The 18,748-nt window shown below is 40.1% G+C and overlaps 3 protein-coding genes and 1 pseudogene across 3 annotated transcripts; 2 read left to right on the top strand and 2 right to left on the bottom strand.

Moving 5' to 3' along the window:
- LOC18774273 lies at positions 4,761-6,907 on the top strand (annotated as a pseudogene).
- Positions 7,630-8,962, top strand: LOC18774651 (reticulon-like protein B2). The gene is made up of 5 exons (XM_007207785.2): positions 7,630-7,825; positions 7,913-8,093; positions 8,199-8,340; positions 8,440-8,509; positions 8,787-8,962. The coding sequence occupies exons 1-5, from the start codon at positions 7,654-7,656 to the stop codon at positions 8,960-8,962; spliced, it is 741 nt and encodes a 246-aa protein (XP_007207847.1). The 5' UTR covers positions 7,630-7,653.
- Positions 9,322-12,501, bottom strand: LOC18774736. The gene has a single exon (XM_020565004.1). The coding sequence runs from the start codon at positions 12,499-12,501 to the stop codon at positions 9,322-9,324; it is 3,180 nt and encodes a 1,059-aa protein (XP_020420593.1).
- Positions 16,130-17,910, bottom strand: LOC18774506. Its single transcript, XM_007205762.2, has 3 exons — positions 17,522-17,910; positions 17,178-17,410; positions 16,130-16,475 (listed from the first exon to the last, which is right to left on the bottom strand). The coding sequence occupies exons 1-3, from the start codon at positions 17,783-17,785 to the stop codon at positions 16,280-16,282; spliced, it is 693 nt and encodes a 230-aa protein (XP_007205824.1). The 5' UTR covers positions 17,786-17,910; the 3' UTR covers positions 16,130-16,279.

Genomic DNA, 18,748 nt, shown 5'->3' with positions numbered 1-18,748 from the left:
AAAAAAAACACTGCAACACCAGCGCGCGACATCATGTGCAACACAACGACCGCGGGCCCTCCTTGCATGTGGACTGCGTCATGGTCAGAGGAGATGGCCTTATGTCTTTCATCTACTGTACGAGGTTCACTGCCTTGGTCAATATGCGAACAGTAAAAAAAATTAAAAGGTTTGTGTTTTTTCTTCGTAAGTGTCGAAAGAGGGTAGAACAAGTATATATTTTATTTTGTTGTTACGATTATTTCCTGCTTATATTGACTCAAATGTAGTTATATTGACTTGGAAGTACTGCATTGCTTTAAGTTCAATTTCTCTTTTTCTTTTCTTTTTTTTTTTTAAATAAAAAAAGAACGAATGTACGATGACTTGTTTGAAGTGAAAATTTATATGAAAATGAAGTCTAAAATATAAAGAAATAAAATACTGTGATGTTAGTTGAGATTCAAAATTTTAAGAGTTGTTTCGGTAACTATATATAGTAGGTATGTACGTACTCTTTGTTTTATATTTATGATGATATGGTCTATTTTTGAGTTTTCGTTTCCTTTGTTTTAAGTTTACTGTTTTTTTCAACTAATAAAATGTCTTACATTGAGAACACAATGTTAAGGTGTAGCGTTGTGACTTTATAATTTTGCACTGTTATTAAGGCTTACGTCTATTTTGGGGCACGACATATGGAAACTTCAACTTGGATCATGAATCTTTGGTTTTGCTTATGGAGGTTTGATTTTTTGCTCATGAGGGTTCTGCTTTTGTTCGGGATTTTGATCATTTGAATTTTGAAGATTTGGAAATTATTTAATCTTGAAGAACATAGAACAGACTCATGCAACAAAGAAGAAGAAGAATATAGAACAAAACAAACTCCATAATAGATAATAGAGTGTATAAAAGTGGTAATAGGAAACACATTTGATCCTCTCTCTCCTTGTGAACATTTCGAAGTTTGCCTCCGTTAGGCATTTCAATACCACTGGCTCATAGGAAACAATTTTATGCGAATCCCTTGACTTTCTATTTATTAGAGAACTTCCATCTATTTGTTATGGGCAAATAAAGGGCAAGTAGTACATAGCGCCCGCTAGTACGATTTCATATCTCTTGGAATTTTCCAATATTTCTCTCATATTCATTTTACCATGATTTTATTTTATATATCTTTGACCATATTTATTTTCTAGTTGATTTGCATCTATAGTCTTCTCTAGCAATCATCCATTGTGAGGCAAGGAAGGCAAGCACTCTGCAAATGTGGCTTGTTTGTCTTCTCTTTCTCTTTCATCATATTTACCTCTTTCTTTCATGATTATAAATTGTTGCAGCTACATAGTTTGGTTGCGTAGATTTTGACTGCTTAGGGATCCTTAACATGTAAGCTATTGTTACCGTTGTTTGAATTGGGCTCCAACTTGTGCTTGTGTTTATAGAATTATAATACTTAAACTTTGGAATTGTAGTTGCTTTCATTTTCTTAGCAATCAATTTAATTCTCTCTATTTTGTTTTTCTGTCTCAGCCCCAATCAATATTCTTGAAAGAGCAAATAGACTCTATTTGGCAGAAAGACTGAGCTCCAAGAATGAAGGCTAGCAAACCAATGAACTTTGGGTATTCATCCACTTTACATGTAACTGGTTGAAGTTGATTATGCAGAATTTCTCATTTTTTTAATTATATAAAGTAAGTCAAGTTTTAATTTTTGAGTGTATATATTCATTAATAAAGCATTATGGTTGGTTTTCTAGTTAAAATCATTGTATAGCATTATAGGAAACAAAAAAGAACTAAAATGTAAAAGCTTGGGAACTTATTAGACGACGGTTTTTATAAATAACCGTCGTCTTTACAAACAATCAACAACGGTTTTAATAAAAAAATGTCATCTTTACCTATAAACAATGACGGTTTTTAACAAAAAAAAGTCATCTTTATATAAAATCAACGACGGTTTATAACAAAAAACGTTGTCTTTATATCAAAACAACGACTGTTTTTAATAAAATCGTCATCTTTACAGATAAATAACGAGGATGAAAAGTCGGTATAGTTTGACACTCAAAAGATGTCGGTCGATTTAATGACAGTTTTCAAAGTATCACAATGACAGTAGATCCCCGTCGTCTATTTCATTATTTGTAGTAGTGGTGGAGAGGTTTTTTTTAAGGTATCTGAATCCTCTACTTGTTTTTTCTCTGCTTTAATTTGCTTGACTTTTATTCTAAAGGTGCCACTTTATTAAAAATCATCTAAAGGCTAAAATATTGACACCTCACATTAAAAAAGAAAAACAAAACAAGTATCTAAGTCCTTCTTACATCTCCTTCTCCCAATTCATCTTCTTCTTCATCATGTAATCTCTGTCATTAAAGAAATTCATTGATAGCAATAAGAAGTGGGTATAATTGAAGTCACCAAAAATTCATGCTTGAACATTAATTATACATCAAAAAAGCAATTTGAGACTTTATTTGATTTGAGCCCTAAATTAATACACGTCCAAATGGAGAAGAAGAAATCAAAACATTTGAGAAGAAGAAAAGATGTCGGTGATGGTAATAATTTTTTTCTTTTTCTTCCCTTGTGACTGTTGCTAACTGGAAGCTTTATCAACCACAATAATATATTTGTGCAATGAACCTTTTCTTAAATGGTGTTTTAGTTTGTAAAAGTGATGACGCAAATTTAAAGCTGTTGATCCATTGCAAACGGAGCTTGCTGCATATCTATAACCAAAATCAGATGTTTGCACCGAAAAAAACTTTGTTGACGAAAAGATTGATGAGTGATAAGATTTTGGGGCTGGGGGGAAACATGCAGACAAAGAAGAAGAAGGAAAAAAAAAGGCTAGAGACATTAGTTTAGGCTTTAGTTAAGTTAGGGTTTTTTTTTCTTCTCAATTTTAATTAAGAGTAAGTTGGGTTTTAATTTTAAGGATAATGTGTCCAATTTAAATCCCTTAGATTAAATTTTATTAAGATAGCATGTGGAGAACAAAATTTGAGTCGATCATGGCAAATAAAATCCGAGTAGAGGATACGGATGCTTTTTTAGCCCAAGAGGCCTTTTACCATGGCAAAAGACCATGAGTGGAAATACTCTTAAACCAAAAATATATATATTTTTTAATGAAGCTCAATAAATACACTTCAGGGACATAAGATCATACAGGATCCCCTATTCCTATATTAGAATTTCCCCATCAAATGTGAAAGACATGTTGCATTGCTGCAACAAGCAAGACAAACGCCAATTATTGGTCAGCTTTGGTACAAATTGAAATTTGATCACAACTTTGATTTTTGTTGGTCAGCTCATATTATTGGTAGAGAAAAGGATGCATTTACATGAATTTTCTTTCACTACCCACAAAAGTCAGAATACATCTGTAGCTAATAGAGTTGAGGTCGATCCCACCGTACATATACAGTAAGTAAATGTATGAACTGTGAGGATATGAAGAAACGTCTCATATTAAAGTTAAGAAATTTTGCGAGGACTTATAATTAAGGAGTTGGGTCACCCTCTCATTGTCAATTAATTTTGGAATATAACTTCAACTTTTCTTCTTGGTATATTTATGCTTCACGTTTCACTTAGTCATGATAATTCTTAATTTTCGTTTAATCACTTAAAAATAGTAAAATTAGTAGGAATAGTAAATGCCAACTTGCTAGTTGATTGTAGAACAAAATTAGTGTTGGAGGTCACAACCTCACCTAACCTAAACCACAAACATGAATTATTAATATATATAGTCTTTATGTTAGTGGACCAAACCAGAGTGAGAAAAAGATTTCCGTGCGAATTCACATTAGAAAATCACTTTTGGTTCATCAAAACAGACTCTCAAGTTTGAACATACATGCATATATTCATGGGGTTGGCTGGCCCTCAGTGAACTAGTACTCAACTTGCAAAGCAAGGCTACAAACTTTGCTTCCACGTTGATGAATTGTTGATGCAAAAAAGTGGTTTGGCATTTTAGGGCATAACTTAGTGATGTCCGGGCCTTCAGAATGCTTTGAGCCTCAGTGGAGCGCTCAATCTGCAAGATGAGAATATGCTCGGTAAGACCTAGAGCACCGGTGTGGTACCGACCGAAGGCTCTCCGATGCTTAAGTAAGTACATATTTAGTAGATAATCTAGACAGAGCAGTGGCTAGTATGCCGAAAGTTCCAGTTACCTCCATTTTGGGACTTGTGCCTCTTTTTATAAATCTTGAGAGGTGTGCATGTTGTGTAGAATTTCGATGTGGGACTGTAGACATTCGATGTGGGTGCTCCATGTGGCCAAAGGGTGAATTTGCCCTAACCTTGCCATCGGCAGTCCTAGGTGCCGAGGGCTACCTTGCCGATGCTTTCTTTGTCCACACGTCTTGCTCTTATTGGTCGTTGATTCTGGTACAAACAGGAGTCCCCCAAGTCCCCAATTGAGAGAGTTTCTCAGTTGGGAATTTCTTTTTTCTTCGGTACGAGTGGATTGCCACAAAAAGGACTGATTCGGTTTGCTTGTATGATACCGTTCGGCATATTTGTGGGAGCCGAGGTACCTAGGCCTTTCTTGGAAGGTATGTTCTCTTCGTGTAAGGAGAAATCCAGGTATTCCAAGGGTCACCTGGTTTTGTTGCATCGTTCGGTAGACATGTCATTCCGTACGGCAGAGTCTAGCTTATTATTATGTCTCTTCCGAGGGCATCGTCGTCGCTTGAGCTTCCGTATGTGGCATGCTTTGTCGAGAAGCGGAATCGATTCGACAGAATGACGCTTAGTCTTCTGCGCCTTGCGTGCAGATTCCTCTCGCGTGCGATTGGTGCCACGTGTCAGAGTGCGCATGCGAGGCAGGGTCATTATGGCACAAGTTGGTTTTTCGAGGTGTACCAGTCACTCCTTTTCTCTATAAATAGTGGGGGACTTCAGATGGAAGGGTCACTTGCGTCTGTGAGAGCATTTTCTAAAGGCGATTTTTGGCCAGATGCATTGGGCAATCAAGGTGATTTCCGGTGTCTTTCTCGTGGCGGAGCGATTTCCGGCGACTCCTGAACCTGTAGCAACAAGGTATTTCCATTTTTTCACATTTTTTCCAGGAGGCTATGTCCAAGAAAATCTTTTTGACTGGAGTTCCTGGAATGAGGTACCATATGTAAGCAAAATTTGATATGAGTGCAAAAGTTAAACTAAGCGTGTTTGAAATCACTACCCAAAACTATTTGTATCACATTCATGTGTATTCTGGCGGATCACATCTCCACCATGAAAAGTTACATGAAACGGTTGCATGTACTCTCTCTAGTATCTCTTGTCGTGTGATGAGAGACATATAGAAGGTGTATGCAACGGGAACAGGCGTTTTTTTTCCCTTCCCCACTTGTACAGGTAGTCTTGTCTAGATATGTGTGAGAGATATGGAACATTTGCTCTATAAATAATATAATTCCCCAGAGTCCTAATTAATAGCAATATTATACTGTCGCAGACACCTCCCCACAAAGAGCAACAGGGAAGCTTGGGCATTAGCAAAGGAGGCTAGCACTTTGATCCTGCAAGTAGTGAAGGAAAGACAGGCAGCAGGATATGAGAAAGACCTCTTTCAAATGATTCTTGAGGGTGCTCGAAACACTGACCTCAGCCCAGAAGCAACAGACCGCTTCATTGTTGATAATTGCAAGAACATTTACTTGGCCGGCTATGAAACCACAGCAGTTTCAGCCACTTGGTGCCTCATGCTGTTGGCTTCAAATCAAGAATGGCAAGAACGTGTCAGAGCACAGATCCTTCAGATTTTCCGAGGCCGGATTCCTGATAACGAAATGGTTCGCAAGATGAAACAGGTATAGATTTGTACACCATTGAAGAATTTAAGATATAGGTTTGAAGAGTTACTAATTGCTGACTATCTATTGTCCATATTATTGTGAATTGACTCTCCATTTGGGGTCGGGATCAAGCTTGGGGATGAAAATAAGAAGAAAAATGAGAAGGGTGTCAAAATACTGCATCTCGTTTTCCCTTCTTGTTTTCGCTCGCGAACTTCATCCCTACACCCCATGACTAGCCAATTCACAACAAATATGTGGAAGATTACGTGATTTATATTATAAATTGTGAATCAAATGCCATAAACTCAGGCGAGTAATGTTCTTTTGTCATACATATGTGTATATTGTCATCTATTCAACTATTATATTTAGGTAGTCAAACAATCTGACAAGAGAATATTTTCCATATTTAGATGTACTTTTATATGTAGCAAGTAATATCAGTTATCAATTACCATAAAAACTTGATTATTGTTGAATGTGTGCAGCTAACAATGGTGATTCATGAAACACTGCGGCTATATCCACCAGTTACTGTGGTGTCAAGGGAGGCTTTCAAGGACATGAAATTTGGGGACATAAATGTTCCGAAGGGTGTCAATGTTTGAACCACAGTAATGACCCTGCACACTGATCCATAAATCTGGGGCCCAGATGCCTACAAATTCAACCCAGATAGGTTTGCAAATGGGATCACAGGAGCTTGCAAGCTTCCCCACTTGTACATGCCATTTGGGGTTGGACCAAGAGTGTGTCTTGGCAGAACTTAGCCATGGTTGAGCTCAAGGTTCTCATAGCCCTCATAGTTTCCAACTTCTCCTTCTCACTTTCTCCCAAGTATAACCATGGACCTGCTCTTAGATTGGTTGTGGAGCCAGAGCATGGAGTTGATCTCCTAGTGAGGAAGCTGTGAGCTTCCCCTTGGATCGGATCGGGATTTTCAAGAGAAACAAGACTGGAGAGAGAGAGAGAGAGAGAGAGAGAGAGAGAGAGAGAGAGAGAGAGGTTATTTGTATATAAACTTCTACATGTTTTAAGCCTATGTTTTCCCTTGGATTGGTGAATGTTTTCACATTGCTTGTTCTCATATTGTAATGTCAAGTTTGTACTTCCCTTTTTCCCATTTAAGGTGAACCATTAGTTCGATTGGACATCTCCAATATGTGTTTGCATTGTGTTATTTGGCCTTCATCAAAGAACACAGGGCGTCCACATTGTGCTTGATATTGAACAAATTAAGGTCTTCAAAGTTAAGCAAGAATTAGGTTGTATAAATCTTAAACAATATGATTAATATAGTTTGCTGATTTCGAATTCTTTTCTACCTCTACTTTTATGGTTTTTCTGAAAGGTAGGTTTAAGCTGAAATAAGCTGACATGGAATATCAAACCTAGGAGAAAAATGGAAATATGCACAATTACTACTAGATGGACGACATTGTAGATCACATCAAATATAGCAAATGTGTGACATATTTATGCATGTAGATCCTAAATATGGTCTAAAAATACTATAGGACACAGGTGAAATAGCATGTTCCGAAAAGACACGTGGCAACAGGCGAGAGGAGTTGTGGACGGAAGCTAAACAGGCACCAACCAGAAGAACAAAACCTCCTTGTTCCTCGTATTTATGTTTGGGATTCAGATTTGAGAGAGAAAGAAAGCATGAACTAGTAATGCGTTAATGAAGGTTGTTTGATGGGATTGTTGCAATTCTTAATCTGTTTTGTTGGTCACATGCATTGCAGGTGAAGTTGTCAAAAGAGTAATTGATGCAATTGTAATTTGTAGCTATATTATAGATACATAGAAACATTAGAACGTTCATAGAAATGCTGGATCCCGTGGATGTGGATATTGCTGATTCTGATTTTCTCAACAACCAACTTGATAATGGAGACTCTTCTGACTCTGACATCGATAATTACTGCATGTCTTTTACTTGTAAGAATCGCTTATTCGGCCGCCAGAAGCCTCTTCATGTTGTCCTCGGCGCCGGTGTATGTACGTAATTGTAGTTTTTCTTAATTTTTCTGATTGCTGTGAATCTCAGAGTGTGATTTATTTATGATCCCGTTTGTCTCTTTTCAGCTGCTGACATTGTACTTTGGAGAAACAAGCAGATCTCGGCCTACATTTTTATGGGTGCTACACTTACATGGCTTCTCTTTGAGAGGACAGGTTATAACTTGGTTGTGTTTGTTTGCCATGCTTCATTGCTTTCATTGACAGCCCTGTTCTTGTGGTCCAATTTGGGTTCCTTCATCTATGTGTGAGCTCCTTCATTTTCTTTTATTTAAACTGCATTTCGATTGGTGTTTTTTTTTAAATTGGTACCTTCATCATATGCTTCTGTCGGATAGATATGATGAAACAGGTCTCCACCAGAAATTCCAGAGACTATCTTACCACAACATCTGTTTATGAGGACCGCTATTTCCTTGACAGCTACATATAATCAGGCATTAAGGTCGTTTCGGCATGTAGTTTTTGGGACAGACATAAGAGATTTCCTATCGGTACCGATCTTTTCGTCCCCACTTAGGCTTTATTTATGCTGCAAGGATAGTAAATATTGATTGAATCTAGCAACTTTGACATGATGAATTCATTTGCAGGTGGCGGTGGTTTTGTGGGTTCTCTCTGTTGTCGGACGTCTATGCAGTTTCATGAGTTTCCTTTACATAGGTTGGTATCAGCTCCAGTTTTTTCATGGCTAGGAAGTTGGATAGAGCATTGGCAATTGATGACTAGCTTTCTTTGTTTCCTCATGCTGCACTTGGTTTTAGTCCCCGGTGATCTGCACCATCCTTGTTGTAGTTTTTTGTTTTACAAAAACTGATATTGTTTTATATGTTTTTTCGCCGGTGATTTCCACCTAGTGTCGAGTCAACAACGGTTTATTTTTAGTTTGCTTATTATGTTAGCAGAGATGAGTGCTGAATCTTTCTTCTTGGTTGTGCAGTGTTTGTGATACTGATGATTGTGCCAGCGCTGTATGACAACCTGGAGGATAGCGTTGACTCCTTTGCAGAGAGAGCACTAATTGCAATAAACAAGCAGTACGCAGTGTTGGATGAAAAAGTTATCCAAAAACTCAAAAAGAGTGTAATTTCTTCCAACAATAGGAAGCAACAATAATTACTTGAGGTTCTGCTGCACCCTTCCTCTTCATATAGTCGGTACAGTTCATATGTCGTTCTTGCTCGTTTGTTCCGTCAGTTAATTTTACTTTATTTGTCTGATCAAATCTGTAAAATGAAGATGTAGAAAGGAAAATATATATGTTGCTTTCTATCTGTTTTGCTAGTAGCCTTGTTTAGTTTTCCTTGAGGAGTAAGTAATTTTTATTATTTTTTTGAATAGAAACATTTTTATTCAAATTGTAAGGATCAAAACAAGGCCATTTAGCACGCAGGTAAAAAGAAAAAACACTAGCCGGTGAAACAGACACAAGGCCACTCAACACATAAACAACCAACCAACCATAAAACAAACCCTTAAGATACTACAGCCAGCAGATTGCGCATAATTATAGGATAGGGTACATCCTTAAAGGCAGGGGAAGTTGATGCCCAAAGGGCAGCCCAAAACTTCACTCTATCCCATAACTCTGCCACTCCCACTCCCTTATAATCCTCAAAAATTCTCCTGCTACGTTCCATCCATAGGTTCCAAACCACTGCCTGCATCAGACTCCCCCAGAGAATTTTGGCTTTCTTTCCCCTTCCCAAAGCATCAAATCTGATGGAAAAAAGTTCAAAGCAGCCTTCTGGTATTACCCACACCGTGTTAACTTCCTTCAATAGTGTCTCCCACAACTTTAGAGAGAAAGGGCAATGAATCAGTAGATGGTCCACGCTCTGCCCTGCCTTATTACATAGAGCACACCAGTGAGGGCTAATGCACAAATAGGGACAACGTCTCTGTAATGTATCACCTGTATTTAGTTTTCCCAACACCGCTTGCCACACAAAGATCTTAACTTTCGGAGGAGTCTTGGCCTTCCAAATTTGAGTGTACGGGGAGAATATCTCCCTCTCATCACGATTCTGAATATGAGAACAGAAAGAATGACAGGTGAAGAGACCAAAGGGGTCAAGCTTCCATCTTCTCTTATCCAATCTAGAAGTGATCACCCTCACACCCTCCAATAAATCCAGCAATCTAGCCGCCTCCGTTATCTCCAATTCATTGAGATTCCTCCTGAAACTGAAATCCCAACTGAGAGGGAACCCATCTAAGCCCGTAAAGGAGGAAATATTGTGATTTTGCTTTCTGGACAAATTGAAGAGTCTAGGAAACACCTCTAACACCACCCCGCTCCAATCATCCTCCCAAAATCTAACCCTAACTCCACAACCTACCTCGAAAACACAGCCTTGAAGAAACAAATTATAGCCGCTAGAAATGTCCCTCCAAAGGCTGCGACAAGATCCCCGAGTCGCAGGTTTAGCATCCCACCCATTTGTATCCATTCCATAAATACTTCTGATCACTTTATGCCAAAGAGCATGAGGTTCGTTAGGAAACCGCCAAAGCCATTTTGCCCGCAAAGCCGCACTCCTAGCCCTCAACGAACCCACCCCTAACCCTCCATAGAATTTTGCCTTGCCCACAACCTCCCAACTCACAGCGTGGTTTCTTTTCCCATCCAAACCTTCCCACAAGAAATCCCTCATAAGCTTCTCGATTCTATTGGCTACTCCAATGGGAATCCTGAAAAGGGACATGTAGTAGATCGGAATACTACACAATACAGCCTGAATCATTGTGAGTCTTCCCTCTTTGGATAGGCAAGCTCGCTTCCATTTTTGTAATCTATTCTCCACCTTTTCCACAACAGGATCCCAAAACTTTATCGCCCTGGGGTTCCCACCTAAGGGAAGACCCAAATACGACATAGGCCAAGCCCCCACTTCGCATCCCCAAGCCCCAGCCAGCTCATTCAGCAGCCCATCATCCAGATTAATGCCAACTAGAGAACATTTTGATTTGTTAATTTCCATACCCGACACAAAACAGAACAGTTCCAGAATTTGAAGTAGATTATTCCAATACTCATCTTTATCCTCTATGAAAAAAATGGTATCGTCGGCGAACTGAAGGTGGGACACCTCCACCATCCCAAGCCCTGGGGAAAGTCCATGGAACATATCAGCATCTTGAGCTTTCTCCATAATTCTGCTTAACACATCCATCACCAAAGTGAACAGGAACGGGGAGAGTGGGTCTCCTTGTCTCAGACCCCTAGAGGCACGAAATTTACCCCTTGGTCTTCCATTAATCATCACAGAAAAATTAGCCGTCTCGAGGGAACCACGAATCCAGCTTCTCCACCTATCCCCAAATCCTTTTCTAATCAAAACCTCATCAACAAATCTCCATTCCACGTGATCGTAGGCTTTCTCTAAGTCAATTTTGAACACCATTCCAGACTTGTTAAGCCTTCGACTTTCCTCCACCACCTCATTGGCAATCAAGGCCGCATCCAAAATTTGCCTACCCTGCACAAAAGCACTCTGATAACTAGATATAGTGCTGCCCAAGACTTCCCGCAATCTAGAGGCCAACACTTTCGACACCATTTTGTACAAACTTGTCACCAAGCTGATAGGCCGGAAATCACTAACTTTAATGGATTCCTTCTTTTTGGGAATGAGGCAAATAAACGTCTCATTCGTGATTGCATTGATTATACCACAATTGAAGAAGTCCACCATAACTTTCATAAGATCCTCTTTCACAATATCCCAGCAAGATTGAAAAAGAAGCATGGAAAACCCATCTGGACCTGGCGATTTATCAATCCCACAGTCGAAAACCGCCCTTTTAACCTCCTCCTCTTCAAAGGGTCTCTCCAGCCATTCAGCCTCCTCCACACTAATTGCATTCCAATTCAGACCTTCCAAGCACCACCCTGCCTCTGCGTTGCTGCTATATAGATTTTTGAAGAAGTTAATTATCTCCAGTTCTATTTCCCCTTCACTAACAACCACACCATCGCCCGCTACTTCCAGCTTTTGAATAAAATTCCTTTTCCTTCTGCCACTTGCTATGCGATGGAAAAACTTGGTGTTGCTGTCCCCATCTCTTGCCCACTGGATTTTCCCCCTTTGTCTCCACTTCACCTCTTCTTTGTGGACTAAATCACTCACCTTAAAGTATAAATCTTCCCTTTCTTTTCTCAGAATATTATCTAACCCTCCCTGCCCTTCCATCAAATCAAGAGCAGCAATTCTAGCCTCTGCCTCTTTCTTTGCAGAGACCAAATCCCCAAATACTTCTTTATTCCAGTCCTTTATTTTCTGTTTTATAGTTCTCAGCCTTCTAGAGAACTTGTAACCCTCCCATCCGTTAATCTGATCTTCCCCCCACCACAGTTTGAATTTCTTCTTAAAATACGGGTAGTCTATCCACATATTTTCAAAACGGAAAGGGCCGGGACCCCATTTCAAATTAGAGGTGTCCAGCCGAATTGGACAGTGATCAAAAGTAACTCTTGCCAACGCCGTATGTTTAACATGAGGGAAGGAATCTTCCCAAGCTTCAGAAAAGAGGAATCTGTCAAGTTTTCTGCACACTGCGTTTTCCCTAAAATTAGACCATGTAAAGGAGGCATTCAAGAGGTTTGGGTCTCGCAAGTTTGTGTCATCAATAAAGTTATTGAAGTTCTTCATACTATTGTCATCCTACCTCCGTTAGATTTCTCTTATACAAACCTAACCACATTAAAATCTCCCCCAATACACCACTTGTTACCACACAAACCGAATAACCTTGCTAATTCCTCCCAAAATCTCCTTCTATCCCTAGGATGACAAGGGCCATAAATACCTAATAGCTATGTTGCACCGATACGGATACGGGTACGGCGATACGATACGATACGATACGTCGATACTGCAAATTTTTAAAAAATAGGATACGGGTACGGCACCGATACGGCGATTAAAATAATATAAATATAAAAATTATAAAAATATAAACATATATATGTAAAATTATATATATATATATATGTAAAATTAGCATTTTGGGCTTTTTTTTCTGGTTCCTTATGTTTTTCTAGGCCATATATGACTTGTTTCAGTTCTTGGGCTCGGCCCAAATGAATGCATCAGAATTAAAAAGGTATAAAACAATTTTTTTAACAAACATGCAACTAAAACGGTGAGTATTGTAATTAGGGCACCCAACATCATCTTCTTCACTAGTTAGCCGCCTCTTCTTCGCACAGCAACTATCTGCAACTGCAGATTTGCAGCAGCTGCAAGCGCAAGTAAGTTATCTTCTTCTTCATTCTTCCTTCTTCCTCCTTCCTCCTTCTTCCTCTTATCTTTTAGTTGCCGTCAAAGTTACCCATTGATGTATCGGGACCGTATCAATGGAGTATCGGAGCCGTATCGTAAAGTCAACATCCTAGAAAAGTCTACGATACGCCACATGGCGTATCGGATACGTATCGATGCCGTATCGGTACCGTATCGTATCGGCGCCGTATCGGATACGAGCATACCCCAAAAATCCGGCGTATCGGTGCAACAGAGCCTAATAGCCACCAATCCCCCCAGAAGCATCCAAAATTCTTATAGAAATAGAGAATTCCCCAATTTCAAAGTCAAAAATGAAGATAGTTTGACAATTCCACATCACCACAATCCCACCAGACCTACCCCTTGAAGGGGCATACACCCACTCTTTGAATCTAGACCCCCAAACACCAGCTGCAAGTCTCCTATCAAAAACTTCTTTCTTAGTCTCCTGCAAAATAACAATATCTGGATTTATTCGTAACAACTGCTCCTTCACCACCATCCTTTTCCTTTTGCTCCCAAGACCTCTCACATTCCAAGATATGATCTTCATTAATTTAACTTGACCTCCCTCTTAAGCAAAGTAGACTTCACACTATCCACTTTCGGTTCGACCCTAGTCAAACTCCGCTTCCCCTTCCTGCCAGATTCACCATTTGATCGGCTAGATTTCGAGAGGCACCCAAGTGATAACTGCTTCCTAATGGGAACCATCGTGAGCTTCAGCTTGGCCATAATCCGGGAATGTTTCTCCTCCCCCAACCTCTTTCTTCTACTGTAACTCACAAATTCAGTTTCTTTAGTCTTCTCCCTTACCATCCCATCACTATTGCCCCCCTCCCCCCCCCCCCCAATGTCTTGTGAATTCAAAGGCACAGCATCTTCGCCCCTTTCCTTACCTGTCACCCTATCGTCGCCATCCTCGTTGCCTTCCGCACAATTTTTATCCTCCAGCCCACCATGACCCTTCAAAACCATCCCATCGGTCAGCCCAGTCAGAATTCTAGCAACAGACCCATCGTCACATTCAATTACATCAATTGTCTCCTCCACCTCAGATGGGAGATCGTCCTCCTCCGTCCCGACTGAAGCGATTGATCTGCCATCCACAGAATCGCACGATTCATCCCTTTGTCTCTCTTCAGCCATAGTTGCAAACTCCCCTCCGTGTCCAGGTCGCACATCGTGAGTGAAGGAGATGCACCGTCTTCTAGATAGATTCCTTCTGCCACTTAAAATACAAATCTTAGATCTAAATCTGGTTTCATATTGAGCGGGTCCGGCCCAACTCCCATTACCCTGAAAGTTTGATATTGGATCGCAATTACCTCCAGGTCCAGAGTTAGATAAGGAATAAATTGCAGGATTGGGCTTAGAAATGGCTTTCGAAACAGGCCCAATTTTTGGGCCTGAATTAATAGCCCATGCGCCAGATTTTTTAACAACCAACTTAGTTGACCTTCTGACGAGATCTACTGGAAGTTGACAAGGCTTCGAAGTTGGCTCCAGCTGTGGAGCCTGCGACCCAGGTAATCTGCCGATCCCACAGATCCCACTTCCGCATTCCAAAGTTCCAGCCGCCAATCTATCGAGATCCTTCTCGGTTCCTTCGAAGTTCTGCTTCTCGATGTGACTGCCCCTTCCCCCCCCCCCCCCCCACCCGCCAGGGGGGTTGGGAGATATCCCCAGGATTGAAAAGACCGCCACCGTCGCTCGGTTCCACTGGTTTCCAGCCACTCGCCATTTTAGGCAGAGGGATCCGGGAGTTTGTGGGCCTAATCGCAGGAGATAAAGGTCTAATCTTCACAAAATAGCTCTCAGATCCTTCATTGAGAATCACAATCTCGGGAAGAAATCCGACTTGATTTTTCCTGGTTTTGATTCTTGCTTCGAACAGATACTTGAAATTTTCCGTCCTCTGGTCCAATTCAATCAGTCCCCCACATTCATTTCCAATACGTTCAAAGAAATCTTTTCTCCACCAGTGCATAGGAAGACCAGAGACCCCAAGCCATCCTCCATAGCTAACAATTTTAGGGATATTATTTTCCAGACCATGTTCCCAACTATATAAAAGTACGTCTGTTTGTCCCTCCACCACCAGCTTACCAGTGCTACTAACTCTCATAGCCTCCTCTTTACTCTCACAGGCCACCACCCAACTCCAGTTCGAATTCCCAACCGTAGTGTTGTTCTCAGTAACCGTCCTTTCTAGCCCCTTCTCACTTTCTACCGCCTCCTTGTAAGTTTTACCCACTGATCTACCTTTGCCACTCGAAGCGAAACAATCAGCTTCGGCCGCTGGGTTGACCATGTTCGCGTTGATTCTCCCTGTCAATATGATCTCTAAGTTTTCTCTCAATAAAGCCCATCCGAAGTTGTTTCGGCCCTGAGGAACAACCACAGACCTAACTACTCCATGTACGCATTTCATCAGTCGCATATGAAGACCCTTTTCATTATTAAGCTTTTCCATCCACACTTGATAAGAATCTCCCTTATACTGTCGGAAAAATCTCTGTTCCTTATTTTCCAAAAGCTTCTACATCTCTCTAACCAACCAATGCACACATCTAAGCTCAAGAGAAACATGGAACACACGCGCTCTAACCTTCTCTGTAATCAAGATTGATCCTCCATAGGAGAGTTCATCAACCTTGATTCTGAATTCCTTAGCTTCAATATTAAAAAACCTGGGCAAGTGTCTAACACTCACCGCACCCCCTCCCACTTTCTCTCTCTCTCTCAGCCCGCTCATCATAATCTACTATTTAAAGAAGAATTTGAAAATCTTGAGGAGTAAGTAATCATTCATCATCCTTGTTATATGAGAGAAAATGTATTGTTCCAATTTTGGTTTCTGATGCAAACTTCTAAACAAGGCTACTTCCTCCTTTTTGGACAGGTACAACTTCATCTAAACTGTTACATATCTGTTTTTATGGACATGGACAAAGTTAGTTTCTTGATTTTGAACCTCTCTTCACACGCATTCATAGCAACTACTAAAATTTATTAGCTGAGGTGCTAACCTCCCAAAACTACTCATTAGCTACATGCATCAACTTCCACTCCAGTTAGTAATAGATGACAAAACCCATGTTGATAAGATTGAAAGAGCAAGGCAAAAAAAAAAAGTGATTTACACTTTGGCCTCCTCGTTCGATCCTGGCGGCAAGAAGGGCCCCCACCACCCAGATTCGTACTTGGAATAAGGTGCTACCCATTTCTCCGGTTTCTCAAACTCAATATTGGTTGGAGTGGAGGCCAATGCCTCTTCTAGACTCTCAGCTTCAAAACTTTCTGCTAGCACTCTGTCCAGTCTCAGCTTCATAAACCTGCAGCCATACAACATTATCAGTTGATGTGTGTGGATGATAAAGAGGGACATTATTATTACCCCTTGTAAGAGTCATAATTTTCATATTTCTACTAATGTACAACCACATGAAGATTTTTCTTATATCACCAACATCATATTCTGTAATTTCTTGAGCTAAACAATAGACTTAAATCATGTACAATGTCACTATGAAACAAAAGACTTAAATCATGTACAAAGTCATACTTATCATAAGTCAAGGTGTTAGCTTGATGACATTGTTACTCCATTTCTCTAACAGCTTAAACTATTGGGGCTTAGCTTGATAACATTGTGGTCAAAACCTCTAATCTCTATTCCCCATTTGCTCATTTATGCTTCTCTTTGTCTACCTCCGCACATGTAGAATGGGGCTCTACACGAACACGTTGTCAGCTTGATATACCGTTTCTCTAACAGATTAAGCTTTCGGATTCTAATGGTCGTCTAACAATGAGTTCTATGATAGTGATGAACCCAACTTCTTATAATAAAGTTACCTGCACAATTGATTTGGTTCAGCCTGTGATTCTAGTACATCACCAATTAAAGTAACAATATATGTTTAGCTTGCAACAATGGAAATGAACTTGCATATGAAGTGCAAGAGGCTGCAAGCAAATAAAACACCAAACTGAAAACAAGCAAAGCTCAGTAGACAATGGTGGCGGGTGCTTACGTAATCCAAGGTCCATTGGTCGAAACCAAAGCCACAGCAGGTCTTCCTAATCTCTTAGTAATGTTGGGAAACTTATCCAAGAACTTGGGCTCGATCACAAGCCAAAAGTCCTGCTCTCTGTTACGCTCTCCATAGTAGCGAAGCCGCTCACACAATTGCTCCTGGAAATGCTCCTCCTCGTCCAGCATGAACTTGGCATTCGCAACAACGAAATAGTACCTGCTCGCCTTTTGCTGCATTAAGAAAAAAGATGAAAACCCAAAATTCAAAACAGGTTCTTGCCTTCTTGGATGAGAAATCAAAACCCATTAAATTAAAAGTTGAATTTATATGAAAGACTGAACCTTTTCGGCGGAATCGGAGGAGCTGAGCTGGTCGGAGTCTACGGCGGCGACAGATGTACGGACGGATGAGGAGGAGGAGGGTTTGGTGATGGCTTTGGGGCTGAAGGAGAAGAGGTTGCGGCTGCAATTAGCTGACAAGGGAAGAGCTAAAGATTTGGGTTTTGGGTTTTGAATTTGGGCTTGGGAAATGGCGGTCTTTGCCTTCTTCACCTTTACGCCGGCAGCAGCCCAGCATGCCTGACCAAGAGTTGCCACGCCTGACATTTCTCCTTGTTCTTGTTCTTCTTCTTCCCGTTTCTCCTTCGATATAATAAACAGAGCCAAAACCTTATCTAGTGTTATCTACATTTATCTTTTCATTATACAAAAAACATGTGTATTATCTTTATATTTTTTTCCCTGGCTTTTTATGTGTTTTTTATGTTGCCTTGCTGTCACATTCAAACTTTTTAAAATTTTCTCATCAAGAGAACAAAAATAAATTTGTCATCATATTTTTATAGTTGGATTGTCTCTTTTATTGCACCCTTGTCTCTTACTCTTGTATTTTGCTTCCCTTAATTCACTTGGTTTTCATTGCGAGAACAATAAATATATGCCTTCAGACTCTCAGATCAATCTTAACAACAAAGAGAAGATGAAAAGTATGGGTTAGTTCTCTGATGGTGGATGACTTGCTTGATCTTGTTAGGCCTGAACTCATGAGCGGTGTTTAGTTATTTTCTGGGGTTTCCCCCCTATTTCACCAAAAAGGGGTGTTTGTTAGTTCACGAAAAATAAGAAGGGTAGTTTCACACTTTCTTCTGCTTTAATAAAGCTCCATTACCAACCAACCCAACCAACCCGCTTACTCTGCCAAAAAAAAAAGAGCAACCCGCTTACAGTAATGGTTTTAAGCCTGTATCTATCAACCAGTTAACAACAATTTGACAACCTAAAAGTTCATGACTGGTTTGTAATTGCACGCTGGAGCCATGATCGACAAAACTACCTGCTGTGTTAAGGGTGTTACCCTGTGTGCAGATTCAATTATGTTATGTGTTTTCTCTTTGTATATTGAGTTCAAAAAACCAACTTATTGTGGATTTGAACATCCTGGTCCATCCACATGGCTGAGATGGTGCAAGTAGGACATCCATTTTGTCATATTTAAGCATTGTGATTTCTTCAAATCCTTACACAAAGAACAAGCAGATTATGTGTATCCATGGCCACAAGAGGGAAGAA

This window comes from Prunus persica, chromosome G6 (assembly GCF_000346465.2).
Source record: "Prunus persica cultivar Lovell chromosome G6, Prunus_persica_NCBIv2, whole genome shotgun sequence".
In the NCBI taxonomy this organism is placed as follows: domain Eukaryota; kingdom Viridiplantae; phylum Streptophyta; class Magnoliopsida; order Rosales; family Rosaceae; genus Prunus; species Prunus persica.
This window is presented reverse-complemented; position numbering and strand designations above follow the sequence as displayed.

Coding starts and splice junctions, on each gene's coding strand:
- LOC18774651 (XM_007207785.2), top strand. CDS start 7,654: ATGCTGGATCCCGTGGATGTGGATATTGCTGATTCTGATTTTCTCAAC. Junction 8,094..8,198: donor TTGGGTTCCTTCATCTATGT/GTGAGCTCCTTC, acceptor ATGATGAAACAG/GTCTCCACCAGAAATTCCAG. Junction 8,510..8,786: donor CATGAGTTTCCTTTACATAG/GTTGGTATCAGC, acceptor TTGGTTGTGCAG/TGTTTGTGATACTGATGATT.
- LOC18774736 (XM_020565004.1), bottom strand. CDS start 12,501: ATGAAGAACTTCAATAACTTTATTGATGACACAAACTTGCGAGACCCA.
- LOC18774506 (XM_007205762.2), bottom strand. CDS start 17,785: ATGTCAGGCGTGGCAACTCTTGGTCAGGCATGCTGGGCTGCTGCCGGC. Junction 17,411..17,521: donor CCTCCGATTCCGCCGAAAAG/GTTCAGTCTTTC, acceptor TTCTTAATGCAG/CAAAAGGCGAGCAGGTACTA. Junction 16,476..17,177: donor ACCAATGGACCTTGGATTAC/GTAAGCACCCGC, acceptor GTATGGCTGCAG/GTTTATGAAGCTGAGACTGG.